This window comes from Cebidichthys violaceus, unplaced genomic scaffold, assembly GCF_023349555.1.
Source record: "Cebidichthys violaceus isolate CVI_PGR_0920_01 unplaced genomic scaffold, fCebVio1.0.p SCAF_28, whole genome shotgun sequence".
Classification (NCBI taxonomy): Eukaryota; Metazoa; Chordata; class Actinopteri; order Perciformes; family Stichaeidae; genus Cebidichthys; species Cebidichthys violaceus.
Genome location: NW_027176461.1, coordinates 2,288,884 through 2,311,158, shown reverse-complemented (window position 1 = coordinate 2,311,158; position 22,275 = coordinate 2,288,884). Strand labels below are relative to the sequence as shown.

The 22,275-nt window shown below is 38.9% G+C and overlaps 2 protein-coding genes across 3 annotated transcripts; both read right to left on the bottom strand.

Moving 5' to 3' along the window:
* Positions 1–167: 167 nt before the first annotated feature.
* Positions 168–4,955, bottom strand: plek2 (pleckstrin 2). The gene is made up of 9 exons (XM_068721716.1): positions 4,864–4,955; positions 4,488–4,652; positions 3,592–3,776; positions 3,382–3,473; positions 2,545–2,732; positions 2,287–2,388; positions 1,698–1,781; positions 1,285–1,363; positions 168–586 (listed from the first exon to the last, which is right to left on the bottom strand). The coding sequence occupies exons 1-9, from the start codon at positions 4,915–4,917 to the stop codon at positions 459–461; spliced, it is 1,077 nt and encodes a 358-aa protein (XP_068577817.1). The 5' UTR covers positions 4,918–4,955; the 3' UTR covers positions 168–458.
* A 3,636-nt stretch (positions 4,956–8,591) lies between these two features.
* LOC137880342 (tandem C2 domains nuclear protein) lies at positions 8,592–21,932 on the bottom strand. 2 transcript variants are annotated; one of them, XM_068721666.1, is made up of 12 exons: positions 21,845–21,932; positions 20,824–20,898; positions 20,539–20,733; positions 19,184–19,354; positions 18,363–18,442; positions 16,405–16,474; positions 15,528–15,628; positions 14,739–14,855; positions 14,312–14,503; positions 11,253–11,376; positions 10,957–11,156; positions 8,592–10,041 (listed from the first exon to the last, which is right to left on the bottom strand). In XM_068721666.1, exons 2-12 carry the CDS (start codon positions 20,888–20,890, stop codon positions 9,931–9,933), a joined length of 1,428 nt encoding a protein of 475 aa, XP_068577767.1. In that variant the 5' UTR covers positions 20,891–20,898; positions 21,845–21,932; the 3' UTR covers positions 8,592–9,930. The 2 variants fall into 2 exon arrangements, with proteins under 2 accessions (XP_068577767.1, XP_068577768.1); XM_068721667.1 differs by having other exon boundaries at positions 11,262–11,376.
* Between the last annotated feature and the right edge of the window lie 343 nt (positions 21,933–22,275).

Sequence of the window (22,275 nt, the reverse complement as noted above, 5' to 3'; positions counted from 1 at the left end):
ATCAAATATTCATCTGAATATTTGTGACTACAGCTGTCACATAAAAGTAATGGAGCAAAAAGAAAGAAGTATAAAGTAGCAGAAAATGTAAATACTCAAGTGTACTCAAGTGTAAGTAAATGTACTTTCACCACTAGTGTCTGGAGCTATGAATGTGGAGAATAAAGTCAAGATGATTTATGTTTTAATAATGACAAAATCTTGTACAATACATGCAAAACTTTTAGTTAGTTGGGCTTTTAAATATCCTCCGAGCACAAACTTAAAAATACAGAATAAACAAACTGAAAGCATTGATATTTTATAGAAATGTTTTGTGACCACTAACACTTTCATTTAAATTAATTTAAATTGCATGATCCCACTTTGCTGCTACAGTATACATTCATGGAATGTGTAAATATTTCTTCATAGCTGAATAACTGAACTAGTTAATATCTCAAAGAGTTTGAACCGCTCTATGTCAGCTTCCTGATCGCATCTATCCAGTCCATCTTCTGCTGCTGGGTCGGAGCCTGCATGAAGTAATGTGTGTCTGACTGGGTGATGATTTTGAACAAGTTGCCTTGAATGTTGCCTTTTACACCTGTGTGGGAGGAAAAAATCAGAGTCAGTAAAGTAAAACTGCATTAGGATTGACGAACAGACGAAGCAGAATTAGTGCTGTTACGATTCAATACGGAAAGCCAATTGTTGAAGGAAGATGTGTCAATGTAAACGGAATGAATGATGACGCATAAACAACAGTAACTTCAATGTTAAATACATTACATTTCATCAGGAGTATAGTATAATTCTGGCCTTGTTCTGTATTTTTCAGTACTTTCTGACTTTCTATCCCTGTTTGTGGCTCAGGGTTAGGAATGTTACTTTCCTTTTGCAAATAAAAGGCAAATCATTTCCTAAACCTGCTGTCCACTGTAGTTTTTAGCAAACATTACTCAAACAGGAGTAAATGAGGCATTAGCTGGGAACAATTCCAGTTTGGTGCTCTAGTATATATTTACAGCAGCAGCAGGACTTTGTACGTGGGATTAACTCAAATTAAACTACAGTGACCATGTTCATCTTGAGGAGGGAACAGACGTATCAGGTTTTGAATGGACAGACAATAGTTGTTAACATCAATTAATGAAATAAGAAAATAAAGTAGTCAGACAAAAAAGTGGAAAACAAAACCATTTCTTCTCATTACTCGTCCTGTCTTGTAATTATTTGCTTGAATAACTTTGTTTGGAAGTGTTCAAGCTTCTGAGGTCACTGGAGTTGCAGACAGCGACTCACCTGAGGGAACTCCGTTATCGTCCAGAGACGACACCAGACAGGAGCGCAGAGAGAAGCCGCCTGCGGGGCTGATGTCATCCTGATGAGTGGCGTAAGACAGGAAGGAAGAGTCAGATTTGTGGAATTTAATTACAGAGACTTTAAAGTAATGACAGGTTCAGAGTCAAAACTAGCCTGAGGTTCAGGAAAAGACAACAACTGCTTTGTTTTGCATCTCCTCTTGTCCACATTTAAGCATTTATTTAGGTCATGAAATCATGTATTTAGTGTGTTTGTAAGTAAAATCAGATCCATGTGATCAGATCTGATCAGATGTATTTTAGATTCTCAGGTAATTGAATCACTTATGTCTTTAGTATAATAGTGTATTGGCTTGTGTTGGGCCTCCATAGCATTGGCTGCTGTAAACTCACCTTGGTGGGATCAAAATAGTGAAGGTAAGCAGGCTCTGAACGCAGAACAAACAGTCGCACCTTCCAGTTCTTCCTTCTGTGTCCCTGCGTTTGAAGGAGGGCCAAGGGTCAGTTTGAGGAGTCTTTATTTGATCACATCACGCATGAATGAATTTGTCAAAGTCACAAAACATAAATAGTACCACTTCATAAAAGACAGTATATAAAAAAGGCTTCTAAGTTGTATAGTACAAATAAGAACACTTTTGGCATCGCCAGGTTGTGAACACCCTCTTTGGCTTGTGTTTATAATACTTTTATAAATGTTGGTAATCCATTTACAGATGGGATCCTCACTTTGCAATAAGCCCTCAAGCCTGCAGTTATAAATGTTAATAAGTTGTTCATAAAAAAGATTTTGGTCCAGATCAACCATTAAAGGATTTAATCAATGGTTGATTTATTACAATTAGGAATTAGGCATAACATTTCCTGATTGGTACTTAATATTATTTATTATGTATTTATTGTCAGGGCTTTTGCTTTATTTAATAATAATAATAATAATAATAATAATAATAATAACTCAGTTATTTTTCGGTGTGTTTACCTGTTTAAGTAGATATCCTCTCTTGACCACTTTTCCACTCAGCTCCACTGCAGACAGCGAAGACTCTGCCTTCACACTTCCTCTCTTCTTCAAGCTGTCAGACTGTAATACAACACAAACATGCTGTTTGAATTAAATACTACTCCGTCCTGCTTAATAAACGGATCAACACTGAAAATCTGTGTGGATATTCTCAGCGTGGCATCATGCAGCAATAAAGTGCTGGAGGTCAGCACGCAGAGACTTCCTGGTACTCACAAAGCTGTACAGCGCGGTGGAGTCGTCCATGAACTGCTCACTGAGGCCGGCGGTGCGGAGAGCCTCCACGCTCTTCAGGCCGACGGTCCGCAGGAAACCCTCCTCCAGCAGGGCCGAGGCCAGCGTCATGGCATCCACACGGGTCAGAGTCAGCTGCATGAACACCAGCCAGTCCACCACCGCTGAACCTGCAGGGACATCACACATGTGCACGTCTGTATGTGGCACTGGATCCATAAACACATTGATACACTATAGAGGGAAACATTGCTATAGATTTGGACATTTCAAATACTGTACATTTACAGAAACGGACATCTGCATAGACAGAAAATAGCCTAATGTACATAAAAGTATTGCCAGGTATTGATAGAGGTTGAAACGGGTTATTGCATATAATAAACATGCAAATATAAAACCAATTTTCATATAGACAGTAAGATAAAGACATGTAGAGATAAATATTATATATAGATATATATACTGTCTATATTATGTGCACAAAGCAAGACATTCACATTAAAGACAAACTGCCCAAAGTACCATGATAAAAAAAAATATCACTGCACTAAAACTGTATCCTATTTTTATTTAATTCAATTATGTTGCTGTACATAACTTTTAATCTTATGTTGAAGCTTCTTTGAAATAAGTCACTCTGCATGAAACAAGCAGATCATTTATTATTGTTATTTCATCCTCATTGATTTCATGGAGCATCATGCAGGGATCACAACCAAACTGAAATATTATAAAAGGTGGATGCATTTAAAAATGTTTCCAAGCAAACATCACCTGAGACGATGCAGAAGACTGAAGATGTTGTTGAAGGCTCACCTGAGAAACAGTTGCTGTAAGTGTTGCCCTGCTCCACGTGGTTGCTCATGTTGATGCCACTGTGGACGTCGTACATGGAGTCCAACACCTTGCTTTAAAAGAGACAAAGAGATAAACAAGCAGAGACAGAAGTGAGATGTCTGCAGGGTGCGACAGTGAAAACACCGTTAACGTGTGATAAAAGCCTGTGTGGGTGAAATGTCGACTTACCTCAGATTGATGTTGTGTAACTGGGATCCAGCAGGGTCCTGCTGCTTTGTCACCTTCACACCTTCAGGCATCCGCAGCTTGTCGACAGCAGCGGTGATGTCACCGGCCCAGTCATCTCTCTCCTGCCGGGAACAAGCCTCCAAAAAATGATCCGCCCCATTCTTTGTCTGGAGCTTTAACACCAACTAGGAAACATAAAGAGAGATGAGATTCATGTTCAGTTCTGATGACAAATTCAGACAAAAAAAGCAACAAACCGATTCTGCCACAACTGTAGCCTGAGGCAACACTCAGCCTCAGTAAAGACACACCTTCAATGTGGTTTCTAGCAATAAAAACATAAACAAAGGAAAACACAGAATAGAAATCGTAGTACAGACAGCAGACATGGCACAAAGTACAGTTGTCTATATGTTTAATCTTACTGTGTCTTGTGTACAATTCTGCAAATATATTTATGTTTATGTCAAATCAAATTAATGAAATCAAATTAATTAATTTTTTTTTGTGATTTTATACCCTTTAATAATTTATTTACCTCATCAATTTCTTCCATAAATGGGGATATCAGACAGAAAACTTTAAATAATAAAAAAAAAACAATTTCATTTGAATCCCTATAATTCACAAGGAGAAAGTTAAATCAGTTAAAGAGGACAAACTTTACTTAAACTAAGAATAAGAATAATTTCTTCAAGGTTTGAATGAGAGGTGGCACAATATACCGGTATTGAAGGTAACATATATTTAAAAATGTCTCTAGATATCTATAATATCGTTATCGTGAGTTATTTTGGTCTCGATAATGGTGCAGTGAAAATCTGATGTTGTGACAGTCCAACTTTTGGAACTTCTTGAAAAGTATAAAAGTAACACTGGAGTCTGGAATAACTCACCGGTCGATTTTCGTAATCCAGGAAAGGACAAGTTATCACACAGTCCTGCAGAAGGATTTTCCCTCGCTGACACGAGTCCCTCTTGCCTCCTTCGTACTTGTAATACAGCAGCTTGTCTGGCATCAACACGAACCAGCGCGCCTTCCAGTTGTGAACAAGATGACCCTGAAATCACATTATCAGAAATGATCAAAAGCGTGTCACATTCTCAGAAAAACAACAATCTCTTCTCTCTTGCTGTTGTATGTCTTACGATAGTATGACATTATATGAGCCTAAGTAATAGCCAAAACTTATTTCAATAAATAAAAGTATGGTTACCGCATCGGTATAATTATGTGTATTTCATTATATGTATTTATGTAAAATGTCTTACCCTTTTCACCAGGAATCCTTCTCTTAGAGTCGTGTTTTTCTTGTCTGTGTCCATTCTGTTCAGTGTGATCTTGTGCAGTTGAGCTTTGCCTGTTCCTGCCTGCTCACGTTTTTAAATGTAGAGGAGAGTGCGTCACCCTGTTCACACCCACACACACCCACACCTACACACACACTTACACACACACTTTGCTCAACACTGGGAGGCCAATCCAATCCTGCGCTTTCAACCAAGTACCACAGGAGGGCGCTCTGATTCCTTCAGAGGCTCAGCACAGGTGACGATTGTTTAGTAAAGACTCAAGTTTCAAGTTCTTGTCATGGGCACAACAATTACAGGAAACTGGTCGTTGGTAATGAAGATATGAGACCTCAGATTAACTCTAACAATGCTCTTAAAAAGTAAAAAAAAAAAACAATGCAGAAGATAAATTAAGAGTTAGACAGTTATTGCAAAATGAATACACTAATACAAACAGGGATCTAACAAATATTTGGGCTATGCATAATGAGAAGTATAAATGTAGGCTGTAAATCAGTAAGTAAAACAGTAAATAAAAGTATATAAAGGTAAAGTGACTAAAGTGATGAGCTCATGAATCTTGAATTATGAATTTCTGAAAAACATCGAAGTAATGTCCATAATGCTCTGTCCAAAGGAACAGGATTGGCTTTTAGCTAAATGTAATTACAGTTTTCCTGCACTATATGTGTGTGTGTGTGTGTGTGTGTGTGTGTGTGTGTGTGTGTGTGTGTGTGTGTGTGTGTGTGTGTGTGTGTGTGTAGGTGAGTATATGTGTGTTTGTGAGAAAAAAATCTTTGTAAACCCAAAGCTCAGAAGAAGTTTAGATTCTGTATCAAATTCAGTATGTGAAGAATTCAAATCCAGGAGATAACGCTTTAGGAAACATCCTGCAGAAGGATGAAAGTAATTTTTTATCCCATTTTGATGAAAAACCAGCAGCTGGTGGTCGACCACAGCTAATCAGCTTTGTAGCAGCTGTACCCAGTGGGACAAAATGCACATATTACTCTGCTCCGTCTTCCTCTCTCTCCTGAAATAACATGAAGGAGTGGATAGCTGCCTTCAAAATAAACCTCTCCACTGCTTTCACTCTGTAATTAATTTTTTCTGCTTATATTGTTGTAAAAAAAAAAAAAGTGATACGTTAGCATACAGCTACCAATTTCCACTTCCAGCAGTCACAAAGCAACATTCACGTTCATTTGTTTCTGTTTATCTGGCAGATGTAAGATGTAACTCTCTATTAGCTCTGTTTTGGTCTCCACCACCTCCTGAGGGAAAGATCTGGCTCTTTAGCTGCTAATTGATCTGCTATTATAACTTAACCAGCCAGTTGCTAACTTAGTCTGTCTGTCTTCTAAAGTTTTGCAGTCTACAGTGTTTCTAAAGCAGCTGCTTGTTGCGGATGAAAACAACACTCTATGAAAGTGACCGTGAACTAAAACCAAACAATGAGCTGAGAGACGCTGAAACACTCTGCCGAGATGAGGGAAACAACACCATTCATATTCATTTATTTCAATGTTATCGCAAGAATATTAATTAGTTGAATTGTTTTTGATTGTGCTAGAACGAATATTTCTCTGATTTGAAGCCAACGTGTGCAGCATTTGAAATGTTGTGACTTTGGCGCTCCTTGGTGGCAGCATCACACACTTCAACAAATTGTCTATTGTCCATGTGGCGTATTTTTACTCTGCAGTGCCTTGCATGCTGACAAGACGAGGCAGGTAATATTCTACATTTTTTTCCTGTTGTCAACAAATCTTATGATAACACAAAAACCATCATTGTGTTACATCTCTATATACTTTCTGACTTCCCTGTCTGTGGCACCCAACCTCAAGCCCATTGGTTCCTTTTGAAACCGTAAATCTTAAATAATAAGATAAACGGTTTAAAAGAGCTAAATAATTATCTAAGGCACTGTAGTTTTTAGCTAACGTTACTCAAACAGGAGTAAACATTCATCAGGGACTATTTCTTTTCAGCAGCGGATTAATACACATTTAGTGCTTTAGTGAGTATTTCCATCAGCAGGACATTGTATGTTGAATTGAAATTGAATTGAATTGAATTAAAAGGAACTACAGTTTGAATGTTCATAGATTTTAATTTATCCTATTTGATGGGGACGATGTAATTTGACATTCCAATACACATCATCCATCTGAAAAATACTCTTGCAGGATTACTTTCCTAAAGGAGTTACAATTTTTTTCCAGGATTCTTTTTATGTTCCTTCAAGGACATCTGAGTTCTTTTCCAACAGGTTGTCAGCAAGTTTTAATAAGTTTAGGGGGTTGTGTGTCGTGTGTTGTGTAATGTTACATAACCCTTTATTTTGAATGAAAACCAGACGAAGTGCCTTCATATATGAGGAGAGAAGCATGACTCTTACAGCTCTCCTCTCTGCTACAGGACTCCTGTAAACCCTCCATTGTGTCTCCCAGGTGAAGGAACCTGCAGACACTACCATGAGGTTATAAGACAGCTGGAATGTGCAGCAGACTCACTGTGGCAACCGGCCAAATGACAATCGGGAAAAGAATCTGTTCAGCACAAAGAGGAACAATAAACCCCAAATCCTGCTTGTGAGACTCAAGCACCTTTCCTGAGTCAAAGTCAAACAAGGTCCTCTGAGTGTTAAGTCAAGTCTCAGGTTTAAGGTGTGTCTGGAATGCCCTCTGTATAACATTAACCATAAATCAAACATTAATTACGTAAAATAAGGATGATGGTGTTTTGGCACGCCAGGATATGAAAGGCTCTGACGCAGGACAGGTCACATGGGGCGCCCGGTTGTCCTGGTCACACACACACTTTAAACACAAACACCCGCCAGACTCTGTTTTCTTGGTCCACAGACTTATTGTTCACTGGGTGTGTGTTTGCGTGTCCACGTCTACAGCTGGTTACACAGACCACATCGCCAGTCAATCTCATGCTTTATGAGACTGAAATGGAGACAGGATTTCATCTGGGATGATAAACCACACGGTTTTATTCCCCAAAAAGTATAATTTTGCCTGACGAAAATGTCACTTTATGTTCCAGATGATAATTTGAATAGTTATAATGTTGACAGCCGCAAAACGTTCACACATTTTCTTTAATAATGGCAAGTAAGATTTGTATTTATTTTTAAGTGTTGGCTGAAACTTTTCAAAGTGCTGCAGCTGAAAAGGAAATTGTTTTGATTTCTCTACACAAATGGAAAACATTTCTATAAGCACTCCACATATGCTGCGGCTGAGATTGCCCACATACAGTAGTGACATTAAATTGGTTTTATAATAAAGGGTCAAATTGAAAAAAACAGGATGTTCCAGAGCCAGGAGGAGGAGAAGCACCGTGTTAGATTATCCTGCTGTTTGCCTTGAGATTTCTCAACCAGTGGCCTCTTCAATAAAAAGTGACAGGGTGACACTGTGTTTTATGGCTGTTGACCTATTTTAACAGGCGCTGCACTCAGTGTAACAAGTGTAATGTACATGCTGAAGGCCACGGCCTGTTTTCCTTTCAAGTGACAACCCATCATTCACATAAAATCCCAGAGTTATTGTGCAAACTTAAAGAGATCCTCGCCTTATTTCGGATTCTGCTGAGACAAAATGTCACCTACAGACATACTTAAAGCATTTTATTTTTCATTAATTCTCTCTTTATTCTTTCTTTCAATAAACACACAAAGTAACATGACATATCCAAACGACATCTACTTTTAATCACTAAACTTTCAACATGAATACATTAAATACATCAACAAAATAAAGTGCTTTCATCAGAAGCGTACAGCTAAGGTTTGATACTCTGGTATTCTACAGTAACATGATGGGAATTAAAGGATAAATCGAGTGATATTTATATTTCTCTTATTGTCAACGAATGCCATGAAAAGACCAAAGCCAACAGTGAATTGATTTTACTACAAAGACACATATCGATGATTCCTCAATTTATTGTTATCCAAAAACTATTTAAACATATCACTCGCTAACAGACCAAATGTTTATAAATCCACATAAGAAATAGTCCCTGAAAATACATTATTTACTCCTGTTTAAAGTGGCTAAAAATGGTAAATGGACTGCATTTATGTAGTGCTGTTTTCAGATAAGAGGCTCTGAAAACCCACTGTACACAACCTTCTCAGCACTAAACAGCAGACAGACGCAGTTAGCAACTAGCTGGTGAACATAGTGGAGCATTGAGCAGGTTAAGAGTCAGATTTATCCCTCAGGAGTTGGTCAAGACCTAAAACAAAGCTAAAAAAAAAGATTAAATATTGAACATATGTTCATAAGTGTTTGCCGTATCAACTTATAAGATGATATTGTGTTCACAACTTGTTTCTGCAGCAAACAAGTGGCCAAAACATTCAGTTATTGCGTAGTAATGTTTGCTGAACACTATAGTGCCCCGCTGTTTTAACAAATTACAGAGACTTAAAAAAAACATGTGGTCATGACTAGTATTTAAAGATTTGCGTCTTCAGTGGAACCAATGAGGCTGAAAAAAGAACCCAGAAATGGTTAGTTTTGATCGTTTAGTTTGTTGACAATAAGAAAAGTATAGAATATTGTCAGCCTTATCCTTTCAGATGGGTCTGAATTACAGACTGATACAGTGAGTTTGGCTTTATGATGACTTTCTGTGCTTGTAAACTTTCTATCTAATTGAAACAGAGTGACAAGGTTTTCCCTTAAAAAGGCATGTGAGTTACAAAATTCTGCATTATATACAGCTAAATGCTATGAAGCAGACTTTGTTAAATTTGTCTACACAAAAACAACCCCAGAAACTTCCAGCGATTAAACTTTGTTCGAAACCCCTATTTACAACCGAGCACCTGAACAGTGGAAATCTGGTGTCTCAGGGCGTTCAGAGCACGTTCAGTAGTTTACAGTCCCGTCCGTCGGAGACGACTCAGCTTGCGTACAAGACTGTGTCCGTCTGTGGAGAAGCAAGCCGGCACAGCTGGACCTGCAGCACGAGAGCGTCACGTCCATAGAGCGTAAAGAAGATGCAAGGAGAGGAGGTTCAGGCAGCGCTCAGCCGGTGCCACGCAGACACCACTTTCTCTGGGTTAGCCATCGTGTCCTTCCACTGCTCCACTGCTTCTGGGACGGGGCTGTCGAATCTCAGCTGAACCTGCCAGAAATATTGGGAAGGCAATAAGTCCTCAGCTTGTTGCATTTAATCTTTTCTTCACAACATGTGTGTGTATTGAGATGAGGCCTGGAGTGTTCTTTTAAAACGAGAACTTTTCCCACCTCAATCTCGAGCCTTAGTTGGTCTGGTGTGACCAGTAGCTCAGTGGTTAGCTAATGTTAGCAACATTTAGATAGAAATTACTGTATTCTACAACAATAGATTTTACTGACTTTATGATTTTTTTTCTACTGGTTTTACTATTACACTATGTTGAAGCATACCACGAAATAAAGGGAAAAGTGTGCCAATATTGTCATATATAATTACCAAATCTGGCCACAGTGGCTGCTGTTTAGCAAAGGTTACTTAGTCTTTAAGGCTGATCATTTTACTTTTGTCCATATTAATTTATATTAATGATGCTGCTGATACTTTGCGGCGTTATTAAAAAATCTGTTTTTAGGAAGTTAATCAGTTAGCTTTAGAAGTATTTTATGCATTCTGGGATGTTAAAGCCTCTGAAACAGCTTGAGATAATGAGCTACTTTTGGGTGTGTTAGCAGCTCCGTATAGCAGAAAAGAAATGGCATATAAAGAATTGATTTACCAAAGAAATATTTTAACAGTTAGATAAATAAGTAAAAAGCCAACATGGACGATAAGTGCTCAGGAAAAATATGGAAATTTGAACTTTTACATTTCCACGACAACTTGGAAAACCTCATCTTTCGATGGAGATCATGTGACACTATTGAAAGCTCCAGAACAACTACTAAATGGACCTTGAGGTGAGTAATAACTCTATCAATGAGGCCTACACTGGGAAATATTACAAACAATAATAAAAAGAGTTTGGGGAATTAACAATTAAAAGAAAAGTCTAACATAAAACCTGGTGTCAGAACAACTCACCTGTCCGAGACAATGTTTCCTCCTGACCGAGCTCCGGCTGTAGAGTTTGACTGACAGCGAGCAGGCTTGGTCTAACGAGGCCAAGAGGAAGTGAAAAGTCTCCGCCCACTTACACTGCCCCCCCGAGGCCTTCAGGACGCGAGTCTTCTTCTTCATCACCACCCGTCCCAACTGGTACATCTCCACTTTGACAAAAAAGGCTTCAGAGGTGGAAACAACAGCATGTTAGTCACACAGGAATCACTCTTTTTCTTCTTGTTGTGAAGTATTTCACTTTAGACGTTTTCCAGTCACACCTGCAGTACCTTGGGTGAGCGGTGAGGAGGATGTTGGGAGGTTTTGGGCGGCGAGGACTTGGAGCTGGATGCGTCCGTTGACTGGTTGAAAACAGGTGGTGAGATGCAACTCAGAGTGGCACACCTGAAAGAAAAATATTCAATTATATCTTTACAATTATAATAGTATATTCAGATATGTATAAACTCTGAACTTTTCATGACACAGAGATCAGTTTTCGTGTGTCCTCATTTCCTTTAGGTGTTCATCGTGAAAATGACAAAATATTAAATCTTCAATGGATGTTTGTTATAGAGAGGGATTTTCCAAACAAGATTTTAAAGGTAAGTAGGCTGTCAATGAATGAAGACGACATGAATGAAGGCAACCTTTTTGTGACCCAAAGCATCCAGTAATTGTACAAGGAAACTGTACGAGGTATTAACATGTGTCATTTATTACTTGCATTTCCCTTTGGCACATAGCAAGCAGGACAGTGCTCTCTGCATGTTCTTTTTTCTAGAATAAAAAAATTTCTAAGCTTCACTGTAAGAGTTTATGTCTTCAAAGCTACAGTTTGACCTTTAATTATTGGCTAAAAAGATGTAATAATAAAAAAACAAAGGTCATAAGAATGTAAAAAGTGCATCAACCGTCCAGGTTATGACATGGAACCAGCAGGTTGAGGCCGTTAATATTTTGACCTTTAGATACAGCGCCCCACCAGGACAATTATTGTAAGTGGAGAAATGTGTCAGAGATATTACATTTGACTTGAAAAGGTTGATAATTGCACTGTACAGTCATTTGTTAAGGTACACTTTTAAATACTTTATCGTGACTCATAGACATATAATACAGAGCAGATAAACCGTGTCAATCCTTCTAATTTTTCATGGTCCCCAGAGGAAACCTAAAATGGTGCTGCAGGAATGAGTCGTACAACTCAGAATTAAGTTGGCAGTTTGGAAACTTCTGGTTCCCCGTGTCGAAGTCAAGGAAGTATGAAAGAGTGTATGGTGTTTAACTTTTTGTTCTAGCGTGCCAGTAAGTACCTCTCTTGTGAATTTTGAAGCTTTTACGTGTCTTAAAAAAAAGGTGGTTGCTAACAAGTGGCTAAGTGAAACAACAGAGTTTGGGAAAATAAACCTCCATCACTCAAAACACGTCCACCTTCACAGCCTCAATGTGTTTATACTCATTAACAACGTTAGTGGCGTTCGTTTGTGAAGATTATCCTGCTGAACAAAATGTGTATCATAAACGTTTGTTTGCCATAGAGCTTGACTTCTGCAATAATCCAAAATCCAATGGTAAAATCACATTGACTTTTTGGTTGACCAAGAAAAATACACCATCCCTGTAGCACTCTATGACTTAAGTGATCCCTTGACTGTCCTTTAGCATCACCATGAGGTTGAAATCTGAGCCTTTCAGTGAACTATCTCAACAAATATTGGATGAGTCGCCATAAAGTTGGGTCTAGAGACACGTGCCCCTCAGCATGAATTGTAATAACTTTTGTCGATCCCGTCATTTCCTTTAGTGCCAACATCAGGTGAACAAATATCTGAAAAACTGATGGCATTGTCATCAGCCTCAGCTTCACTTTGTTTTTAGAGCTAAATGTTGAACCCTAACATACTAAACTACATTGGTAAATATGTTAAACGGCATACCTGCTCAACATCAGCTTGTTAGCCTTGTTATTGTGAGCATGTTAGCATTCTGATGTTAGCATTTAGCTCAAAGCATCACAGAGTCCAGCCAGTCCACAGAGCTGCTATTGTTGTATGTTTGATTCATCTTGGACCACCAGCTGCTCTGCTTTTTCTCAAAATGCTGCTGATATTTTTCCTGTTCAAGACTTCGACGAGTTCTGCTGTCTTGACCGTTAAGAGCTTCGACTGACTGACAGTGATTTGGAAAATTTGTGCCTTTTGTGTCTACAAGATGGGTAAAATCACTCAATGAATCAATTCGACCATCTGAAAGATGATTCACTGTCTGGACCACTAAGTGCAGAAACAGTTCATATTTTACTGTCACTGGCCAGACATGCATCCATTTATCAACAAAACCACTCTCCACCGTTGAAATTGTTTGAGGTTTGACCTACTTTCCATGTCTTACATTTCCAGAATCCACGCTCTGGTTTCTTCTCTCCAATAGAAGCATGTTTCCCAAATTCCCTTGATAATGAATCCCATTTCTCTATTTCTTGGGATTATGCAACAACATAAAGTCCGCCTCAACGTTCCCCTGTTAGAGCCAAGAGTACGGTACATGCCAGTGGGCTACAATGCATCATGGGGACAGTTTTATGAGGTTCACACAGTGCTTTGACCTTACTGTGCTCGTACAAAGGGGTGGTAAAAGACTGCAGCCAACATAGGAAACGGTGGACAATAAATAGGACACGTGGCTATGAGGACTAGTCGGTGATGATGTTCAGTAGTCTTATTTAGCCACTTGTTTAGCAACTGCCAATTTCTAAGACACGTAAAAGCTTCAAAATTCACGAGGGGGATATTTTCTGAAAATTTTACAATGTAGAACAAAATGTTAAAATCTCTTACCCCGTATTTCAGTTATCTAACCAAAAACCCACTGAAAAAAACCCCCATTTACTTACATGTTAAACTAAAATGGTGAAGATGGTACATGTCAAAATGTTAGCATTTTATTTGTGGGCATGTTAGCATGCTAACATTAGCTCAAACATCACTATCAAAACATGTTTTACTTAATGTTACTTAATGTAAAAATAATGTATGAGAAGTTGTACAAATGCAAATCAAATGTGACCTGGAGGATATTTTGCAATTGCTAAACCGAGCTAATGATTAGACTAATGTCCAAAAAAAAAATCTACTTTTTAGATTTATTTTTTCTATTTTTTAACCCTCTACAAGTTGCTTCTGGTTTGACATAATTCTTTAATTCCTGATTATCTTGTAAATGTTCTCAAACTGTACTACCAGTGACAGACAATGTAATGGAAACAAAAACCGGACACCAGCCTTAAGACCAATCGTAGACTTTAGTGCCAGAGGCCTGACGCGCAGTGAACACTCACAGAGGATTTGGACGGAGGGTTGAGCTCGAGCCAGTGCTCCGTCTCCTGAGGGCCGAGCTGTCGCAGGGAGAGGACGCACTCGGCCACCGTACGTTTCTTGGAACTGTGCGTCTGCAGTCGCAACACCAAAGCACTGCAGCGCAACTGCTGGAGATGCAGCGCAAACACGAAGGTCTCCATGAAGGACACGTCCTAAAATAGTAGACAGTGAAATGGGATGTTTTTCCACAACTCAATCAGGAATAATAAATCCATCTGATAAAAACTATTCAACGGGAATAAAAACCCTGCAAAGAATAGTTCAACTTTGCGTACAAAAGTTGTTTTATTAATAATCCTTCACTTAAAAGGTAGCAGAATAAAACAAGCTATGATTCAATTTGTAACCATAAACGTAAAATATCAGGTTTTAGACAGCGGTCAGTACCTGAGAGTAGTCCTTGATCGAGCTCTTGAACTGTATGGGTTTGGGGAGGGTGATGATCCCTTTAAATCCAATCTTTAGTTGTTCCACTCCATCTGGAACAAGGTTGAGTTCTGAACACTGATAACAAAAGATGGAAAATAAAGTTTGAGTCGAGGCAGGTCAAATCTATTTATACGCCACAGCGCTCTTGAGCAAACAGGTTTAGGATAAACTGCTCCACTTAGCAAAAAAGGACATAAATACAAAAACAAGAGAATCCAAAACCTCAGATAAATCAATCCCGTATGTGTGAGTACATGTATTCATTTTTATCATTTTTAAAATATATTTCTAGAGACTGCTTTAATGCTCAAAAGTACTCTTTTATTTTATTTAATCATGATATGCTTCATTTATGCTCCAGGAAAGACTACATTTTTGACATAATGTCAAACAACAACAATATTTGTGCAACCCCAGTGCCCAGTGCTCTACTTGTCCAACCAAATGTCCCAAAGGATAGTTCAAGTGCAGCGCTGACCAAAAAAAGTATTTGGTGGGAAAGAGGTGCATACACACACAGATACACTGATCACTGTGTTTCGGCATCAATGAGGAAAGTTCTGTGTCTTAAAAGAAATCAACCTTTTTCTCCCGAGTGTCCGTACCAAAGTTAATAGAGCGCTGAGAGAAGCTAACAGAGACCTGTGTTCCTGACACACAAAGGTTTCATTGAGAAAAGCTGCAGCAGAGCACAATGGAGCCGTTTGTGTTCTCGGGCTCTCCTCCTCTCACAGCACGTAACCTTACCTGAACCACGGTGATCCACACCTGCTCCAGAGCCTCCTGGTAGCTCACTCGGACGCACACCTTCCCCAAATCACGCTCGTCCCCAGACAGGGTGACGGAGTCTGTAACATCAGCAGCACAACAGGAACACATTACTGGATGTTATTAGATGTAATGGTGGAGCTATACGAGTGTTAAAAGCGGACATAGATGGAAATGTATACGCTTTGGCACCAAATGAAATCCATAATCAAAGACTTATTTATTTCACTTCTTTTTTTGTGAATATAAAAGTATTTATCTGACATAAAGATTAGAGGCATTACAAAGTACATCAAATGTTCTACTCTTGTTATCTATTACATCTACTTCTTTAATGCTTTCAGTCCATTGCATTGCATTAAATATGCAGAGCTACATGTGATTGTGCTTATTAATCCATGAAAAACAACAGTTCTATTGTTGCAAAGAATATAATGCAAGGATTCAAGGACAATTCATTGTCATTATGCAACACAGGGTTGCACAACAAAATGCAGCTAGACAACAAAAATATGACAAACAAAACAGTAGTGCATAGAGGGAGCGTAAACAGCGGCAACAAAACAAATGTCTGGGCAATATGGCTGACATCTTGATATAAAAAAGTTCAACATCAGAGAAACACTTTCCTTCAACGTTGACTACGTTTGAACTATATATAAACTAAAAAAAACTGTCTCTCCTTATGGAATAATAAAATCTTTATGTAACAAGGCTTATCTCTGAAGCTCAATGGTGGACCTTAGTGAAAACATTTGCAAGTGATTACTGTCTTCCCTTTCATGACTGCAGACTTACTAGAAAGCATGAAAAGGGGAAATTGTTTGTAGACAAAACTAAAGTGTATTTAAGTTACCAAGGCTGCTTTCAATGGAGCCAATCATGGAGGACGTGCTGCTGAGGACGCTGGAGACGGAGTCGAAGCGCTGAAGGTTAAACCAAACACATAAAGATGGTTAGCATTGCATGACAGATTCATTATTATTTCCACTGAATCACAAAACTTTATTATTTTACAAGAGTACAGACACACTTTTGACTTTGTGAGGCTGTAGCTAAATGAGCTAAATGCTAATGATGTTAGGTGCAATGTTAATTATGTTTATCTTTGGTAAAATTCATAGTGTGCAATAAAACCAAAGTATAGATGAGGCTGATGAAAATGGCATTAGTTAAAGTATTGGACAAGTTTAAATTGGCGCTGGATGCGATCAGAGTTATTACAATTCATCCTCACATTTCACACAGAACATGAATGTCTGAACCAAATTTCATGCCAATCCATTCAGAAGTTGTTGAGAATTTTTCGCTCATAACCATAAATGTCAACCTCCTTGTGTTGCTAGAGGAAAAGCCTGCAAGTCACCAAAGTCGTTAGGATTCGTCTGCTGGGGTTCCTGAATGTCCGTACCAAATTGTATTGCAATCTATCCAATAGTTTTTGAGATATTTCTGTCTGGATATTGACATCTGTAATGAAAAACATTCTCTCGCATCCTGAATTTGAAAAGACCGTCTGAACTGGTTCGTATTGCTTTACCTTCCTATTCAGGAAACCCGGGTTTATTTGTTTACCGTTAGATCTTTTGCCAAGGTGCTGTGCCTTTCACACTTTCATTACTAAATGATGTTTGCTCATAACGCTGCCAAGCTAAACATTTGGGCTAATTGAACTGTAATCATACACCCACTGCATGTTGCTCTGGAAAATAAAGTCATCAAAAGACATGAAAGGTGAACAGAAAATGTATCCGTGTCGGTTCACAATGAGCAAAGCAATGAGTGTGTTGCTTTAACGTTGCTCTTTGCAAAGTGCGTGCCCAGAATGAGACATTATAATGTTTATCAAGGTTTTGGGCGAGACGTTAGATTGATTGTTTGTAATACGCCCCAACTTACTCTTTGTTTTCCTTATTGGATTACTGATTAAATAGCACTTCATCCAAGATAATCAATGGATGATTCATATGCAGCAAACAGATACATTCAGGGTTAGCTGGGGGAATAAGTGCTGAAGCTGAAATTAATCATCACTTTAAGATTTCAAATACCTGTAAGATCATTTTCAGAATGACTCACAAGCTGACCTCCATTCACTTCCTGTAATACATAGAGGATCTTTTTTGTTATTTTAAAGACTTGGAGGCCCAAATGAGACATAATCAATAAAATACACAAAGAGATTTTGATTTCAGTGAGTAAACTTATCCTGGTTTAATAAAGTTATAAATAATAAATTGGAATGTAAAAAGACATATAATGGCATTATACATTACTTTACTAAGATGAATTAGTATAAAACATTTTTTTTTTTTAATATATACATTTTTTTCCTTTATCATTAATCAGCTGATGAACAAAATTAAAACTGGATTTATTTCACTTATCTAGTGGTCTCTTTAGAGGACCAGTGTTTAGGATTCCGTGGGATCTACTAGCAGAAATGGAATAAAATATTCATAACTGTGTTTTGATTAGAGTATAATCACCACCACGCTGCACTGCCATGTTTCTATGGTAGCCCACAACGGACAAACCAAACACTGGCTCCAACAAGATTTGTATGTTATGACAATTTTGGATTTTGGGGTGAACTGTCCCTTTAAATATAGTTCATCTCCCCTTTTCAACTCTTCAGAAAGGAATGACCTTCTAACTTTGTACCTTAAATCAAAACGCCAGCTGTGAGGCGTGTTTGCCATATGTTCCTCTCTGCTGCTGCGGACAGTGGAAACTGTAAAACTATATTTAGTCTTGGTTGACATAGGGTGAGAAACGCTGACTGAATAAAGATTAGATAGTGAACAGTCTCACCTGCATGTGAATCTGAGAGCTGGACAGATCAAACATGGAGCTGCTCAGTCGCTGCTCGTCGCCCACATTCAGCATCCTACCTGGAAGCAAAACATCAACCTACATTAAAGTGGTTTAATTCAGTTTGTATGTAAGAATGTTATCCTTATATCTACAACACTATTGTTTCTGAACTGCAGGCAAACTGTAAATCAGGACTATTTGTTGAATACATGTCTAATCTTTTGTTATCACTTTAGTCTTTATTGCCTTAAAACGTACACAAGTAAAACACAAATATAACTGCAAAGAGAAGGATACAGTTTACAACTACTGATGCAGTATACAGTACTATTTGTTTATTAAAACTGTTGTACAATAATTGACATTACTGTCAATAGAATTAAACAGTGCCTATGTCTTCCTAAACCTAATCCATTTTTCCCATTTTCTGTAAAACTCTTCTTTCATTTTTAAAGAAGAAGTCCTTTTTTCCACCACAACTATTTCCTGTACTATAACACAAATAGGTGTCTATCTTATGTTAAGGAATAGGTATATAATGATGAATATGCACTTTGATATCCAGACACAAACTTCCTGATTTAATATCTAGCATAAGCTCTTTGAAACATGAAAAGACAGTAAGCAGAATTATGAGCTATAGATGTACACAGATTGATTTCTGATTGGCATACAATCAAGAATTCTCTTCTGATACCCACATTATCAACATTATTTTATTCAGATTACATAACTTCTCAATATCTGCTCACTCGTTTTGTATTTCAAAATAATTGTGATTCACGATGTAAGAGAAGCATGGGTGAGGTTCCTGCTACCTGGACTTTGTGGACCGGAGTCTCTGTTCTTCAGTGTGCCGCGGTGGGTTGATCCGGGGGAGAGGTACTCGGCCACCTGACCCTGATGGAAGGTGGATTCGGGGCTGTAGCTGACGTGGCTGGAGCCCAGAAGCTCTGCTTTCCTTTCTGCATACGTGCACCGGGCTGAACCTGCAGACAGACAGCAGGGCTGGAGGTCAACATGCTGCCTTTTCACCAAATTATTCTTTTCAGTAAACTAAAAGACTGCAGCCATTCATTTAGAAACAGGACATCCTGGTAGTTGTGTAATCAAACGTCAGGTCATACAGCAGTAGCCTCTGAGCTGATTTTAATGAAACTTTGACGCACGAGGCATTATGTCACCTTGGCTCTGTGGAGTGGGTGGAGTAAAATGTGTCGGTCAGCATAACCTTTACCTTAAACTAACCCTATGTCGAGGAAAGACTACATGTTATTCCACACTTTGTCATTGTGTTTCAGGCTACAGCATGGAGGATACTTGCCCACTGACCTGTTGTATAGAAATTATATGTAAAAATACCTATACCATATATTGGATGGGGAACTTTCTACACACATCCTGGTGATGAATGGCCTGATGGGGGTGCTGTTGAAGTGAAAATATATCGCACAAGCGTAATTTTCCTGAATACGATCTTTGTCTCGTCAAGCAAACAGACATCTTCAAGAAAAAGACAGAAATTAAGCTACAGAGAACCAACCGATTGCAAATGAGTATCTACAGTTTCAGCTTTGTTCTGGCATTGGAGGACCAAATGTTAGCTAGCTCAGGTCTTCAATAATTCACAAGAAAAGCTGTCAGCTTTGAATTCTACGAAAGCAGACAGACATGTTTACATTTAAACATTCCACGATTTCTTTTTTATAAATCACCAGAGAAACAGAAAAGAAACGCATAACGAAAACGGCCATTTGATTGGCCAAATATGAACCGAGATGTCGTCCGGTTCTCGATGTGAACGTAAATCCAAAGCTGGTGTGACTGAGTGCTGCTAAACAGATTTTCACCCTCAGGTCCACACATTCAAAATCCAGCCAATCGTGGCAGCCATGATGTACCGAATGAAGCGCAAGAGAAACCCACACTTGTGTGGGTTTCTCTTGCTGTGTGTTCAATGTGGTTAGAGACACTGTAATGACTGGCAGAATTTGCCAGCCCAACCTTTAAGTCAACACAAACACCTCAGACAGGTTTCTACATCATTGCTCATTGCAGTTCATTTGTATATGATGGTGAGATTAACAAATGTAATCCCTTAAAATATTAAAGAATCCTTCATGCAAACAAAAGGAGAGCAGTCAGCTGATGTCATCTTTCAGTGGGTACGTACTCTGTGGCCCAGACTGTAAATTGGGGTAGCGGGAGCCTCTGGGTTGGATGTAGGAGGCTTTGAATGTGGGCAGGACGAACGGCACCTCTCTGCCGTCCGGGGGCAGCTTGGACAGGAGGTAGTCTTCTGGGACCCCCCTTCTCCCGCCATCCGGCTCCCATCCTAATGCCTTAGGAGGCATCTTCAACGCGATCACTTGAAAGCAAGAGAAAAATCACACAATCAGAAACAAAAACACTCTGTCAGAGCTGTCTGACATGCAGCTGTGCAGGACGCCATGTTTACCTTGGGTCTCCTGCTCCCTCCCCTTCTTCTTCATGAACTTCTTGCAGCAGTCTTTGAGGCACTCCATGGCTGCAACTGGAAATATTTCAATGATGAAAGAGTAAGTGGAGGTTAGAGTTTACACAGTAAACAGTGATACCAGCAGGGCTGGACCTAATCAGGAGTTGATAACACTCAAAACACTCAAATGTCTTATGGCAAAAGTCCATAGAATTCACTATTTGTTATTTTGTTTATAACAAATTTGGTTACTAAACCCTCATATCACCCAAATTTGCCACACAATTTCATAAATGTGTTGTAGAGTGGCCCTATCGCCAAATTTAGCACAGTGTACCAAAAATGTGGGTTCATGATCCCAAAATGTAATCTAGTTTCCACAAAAAAAGTTTATAATAATAATATAGAATTTGATAAAACCCACAAATGTGGTAAAATGCTCCTACTCCTACTTCCCTCCCCCTATTTATGAATTTTTATGATCCCAAAGTATTTTAGAGGTTTCCAAAAACGCCATAATATGGTATAGCGCCGACCAAAAATGTTAAAACTCCCAAATTTTGTTATAGTGCTCCCTCAGTGCTAAACAATGTTATGGTGCCCCATAATGTGTTCATATATTCACCAAATTTGTTCTAAATATATAGATATATTGATATAATCCTCTAAATAGTTGTATTGAGGACAATTATATCAAATTATTAGTTGTAACTAAGTTTGAACCCCTTCCATATTGCTATAATCTTAAAATGTGTTATTGTACCCATAAACCCCAGCGTTGGTGATTTGAGTAAAAAAAATCCTCCCAATCACAGTTTAGCTGTAAATGTGTCATAGTGCTCTCAAATCCTTTATGTCTCTGTCATGAATTGTTCAATTTCCTCAACCAATAGTCAACAAACACCGGTTTGTGTTGCGGACATATGAGGGAATGTGAGTCGCTTTGACTTTACTGAACACATCAAATTGCAGTTAATCAACAATAACTTCTCATAACAAAAGCAGTGAAAAGTGAACTTACCCGTGCGATGTTTCCACTTTAATAGAATAAAGTTTGCACATCCAGAGGTGCAGTTCTCTCACGGGCCGACTGGAGAGAAATGCCAGTGAGCTCTGCAGGTTTATGGAGCACTTTAGTAACAGGTCTCTCTCTCTCTCCCTCCCCCTCCTCCCCTCTCTTTCTCTCTTTCTCTCTCTCTCTCTCTCTCTCTCTTTCGCTCTCTCTCTCTCTCTCTCTCCCTCCCTCCCCCTCCTCCCCTCTCTTTCTCTCTCTCTCTCTCTCTCTCTCTCTCTCCCTCTCTCTCTCTTTCTCTCTCTCCCTCCCTCCCCCTCCTCCCCTCTCTTTCTCTCTCTCTCTCTCCCTCTCTCTCTCTCCCTCCCCCCTCCCCTCTCTCTCTCTCTTTCGCTCTCTCTCTCTTCCCGGATGGTTACTGTGTTTGTGCTTCCTTCCCC

Excerpts from the sequence above, each read along its gene's own strand:
- plek2 (XM_068721716.1), bottom strand. The coding sequence starts at position 4,917 with ATGGACACAGACAAGAAAAACACGACTCTAAGAGAAGGATTCCTGGTG. Across the intron at positions 3,474-3,591 it reads TTACACAACATCAATCTGAG|CAAGGTGTTGGACTCCATGT; the intron begins GTAAGTCGACAT and ends TCTCTTTTAAAG. Across the intron at positions 1,782-2,286 it reads GAGGATATCTACTTAAACAG|GGACACAGAAGGAAGAACTG; the intron begins GTAAACACACCG and ends CTTCAAACGCAG.
- LOC137880342 (XM_068721666.1), bottom strand. The coding sequence starts at position 20,890 with ATGGAGTGCCTCAAAGACTGCTGCAAGAAGTTCATGAAGAAGAAGGGG. Across the intron at positions 14,856-15,527 it reads TGTGGATCACCGTGGTTCAG|TGTTCAGAACTCAACCTTGT; the intron begins GTAAGGTTACGT and ends TTTTGTTATCAG. Across the intron at positions 11,377-14,311 it reads ACCCTCCGTCCAAATCCTCT|GTGTGCCACTCTGAGTTGCA; the intron begins GTGAGTGTTCAC and ends TTTTTCTTTCAG.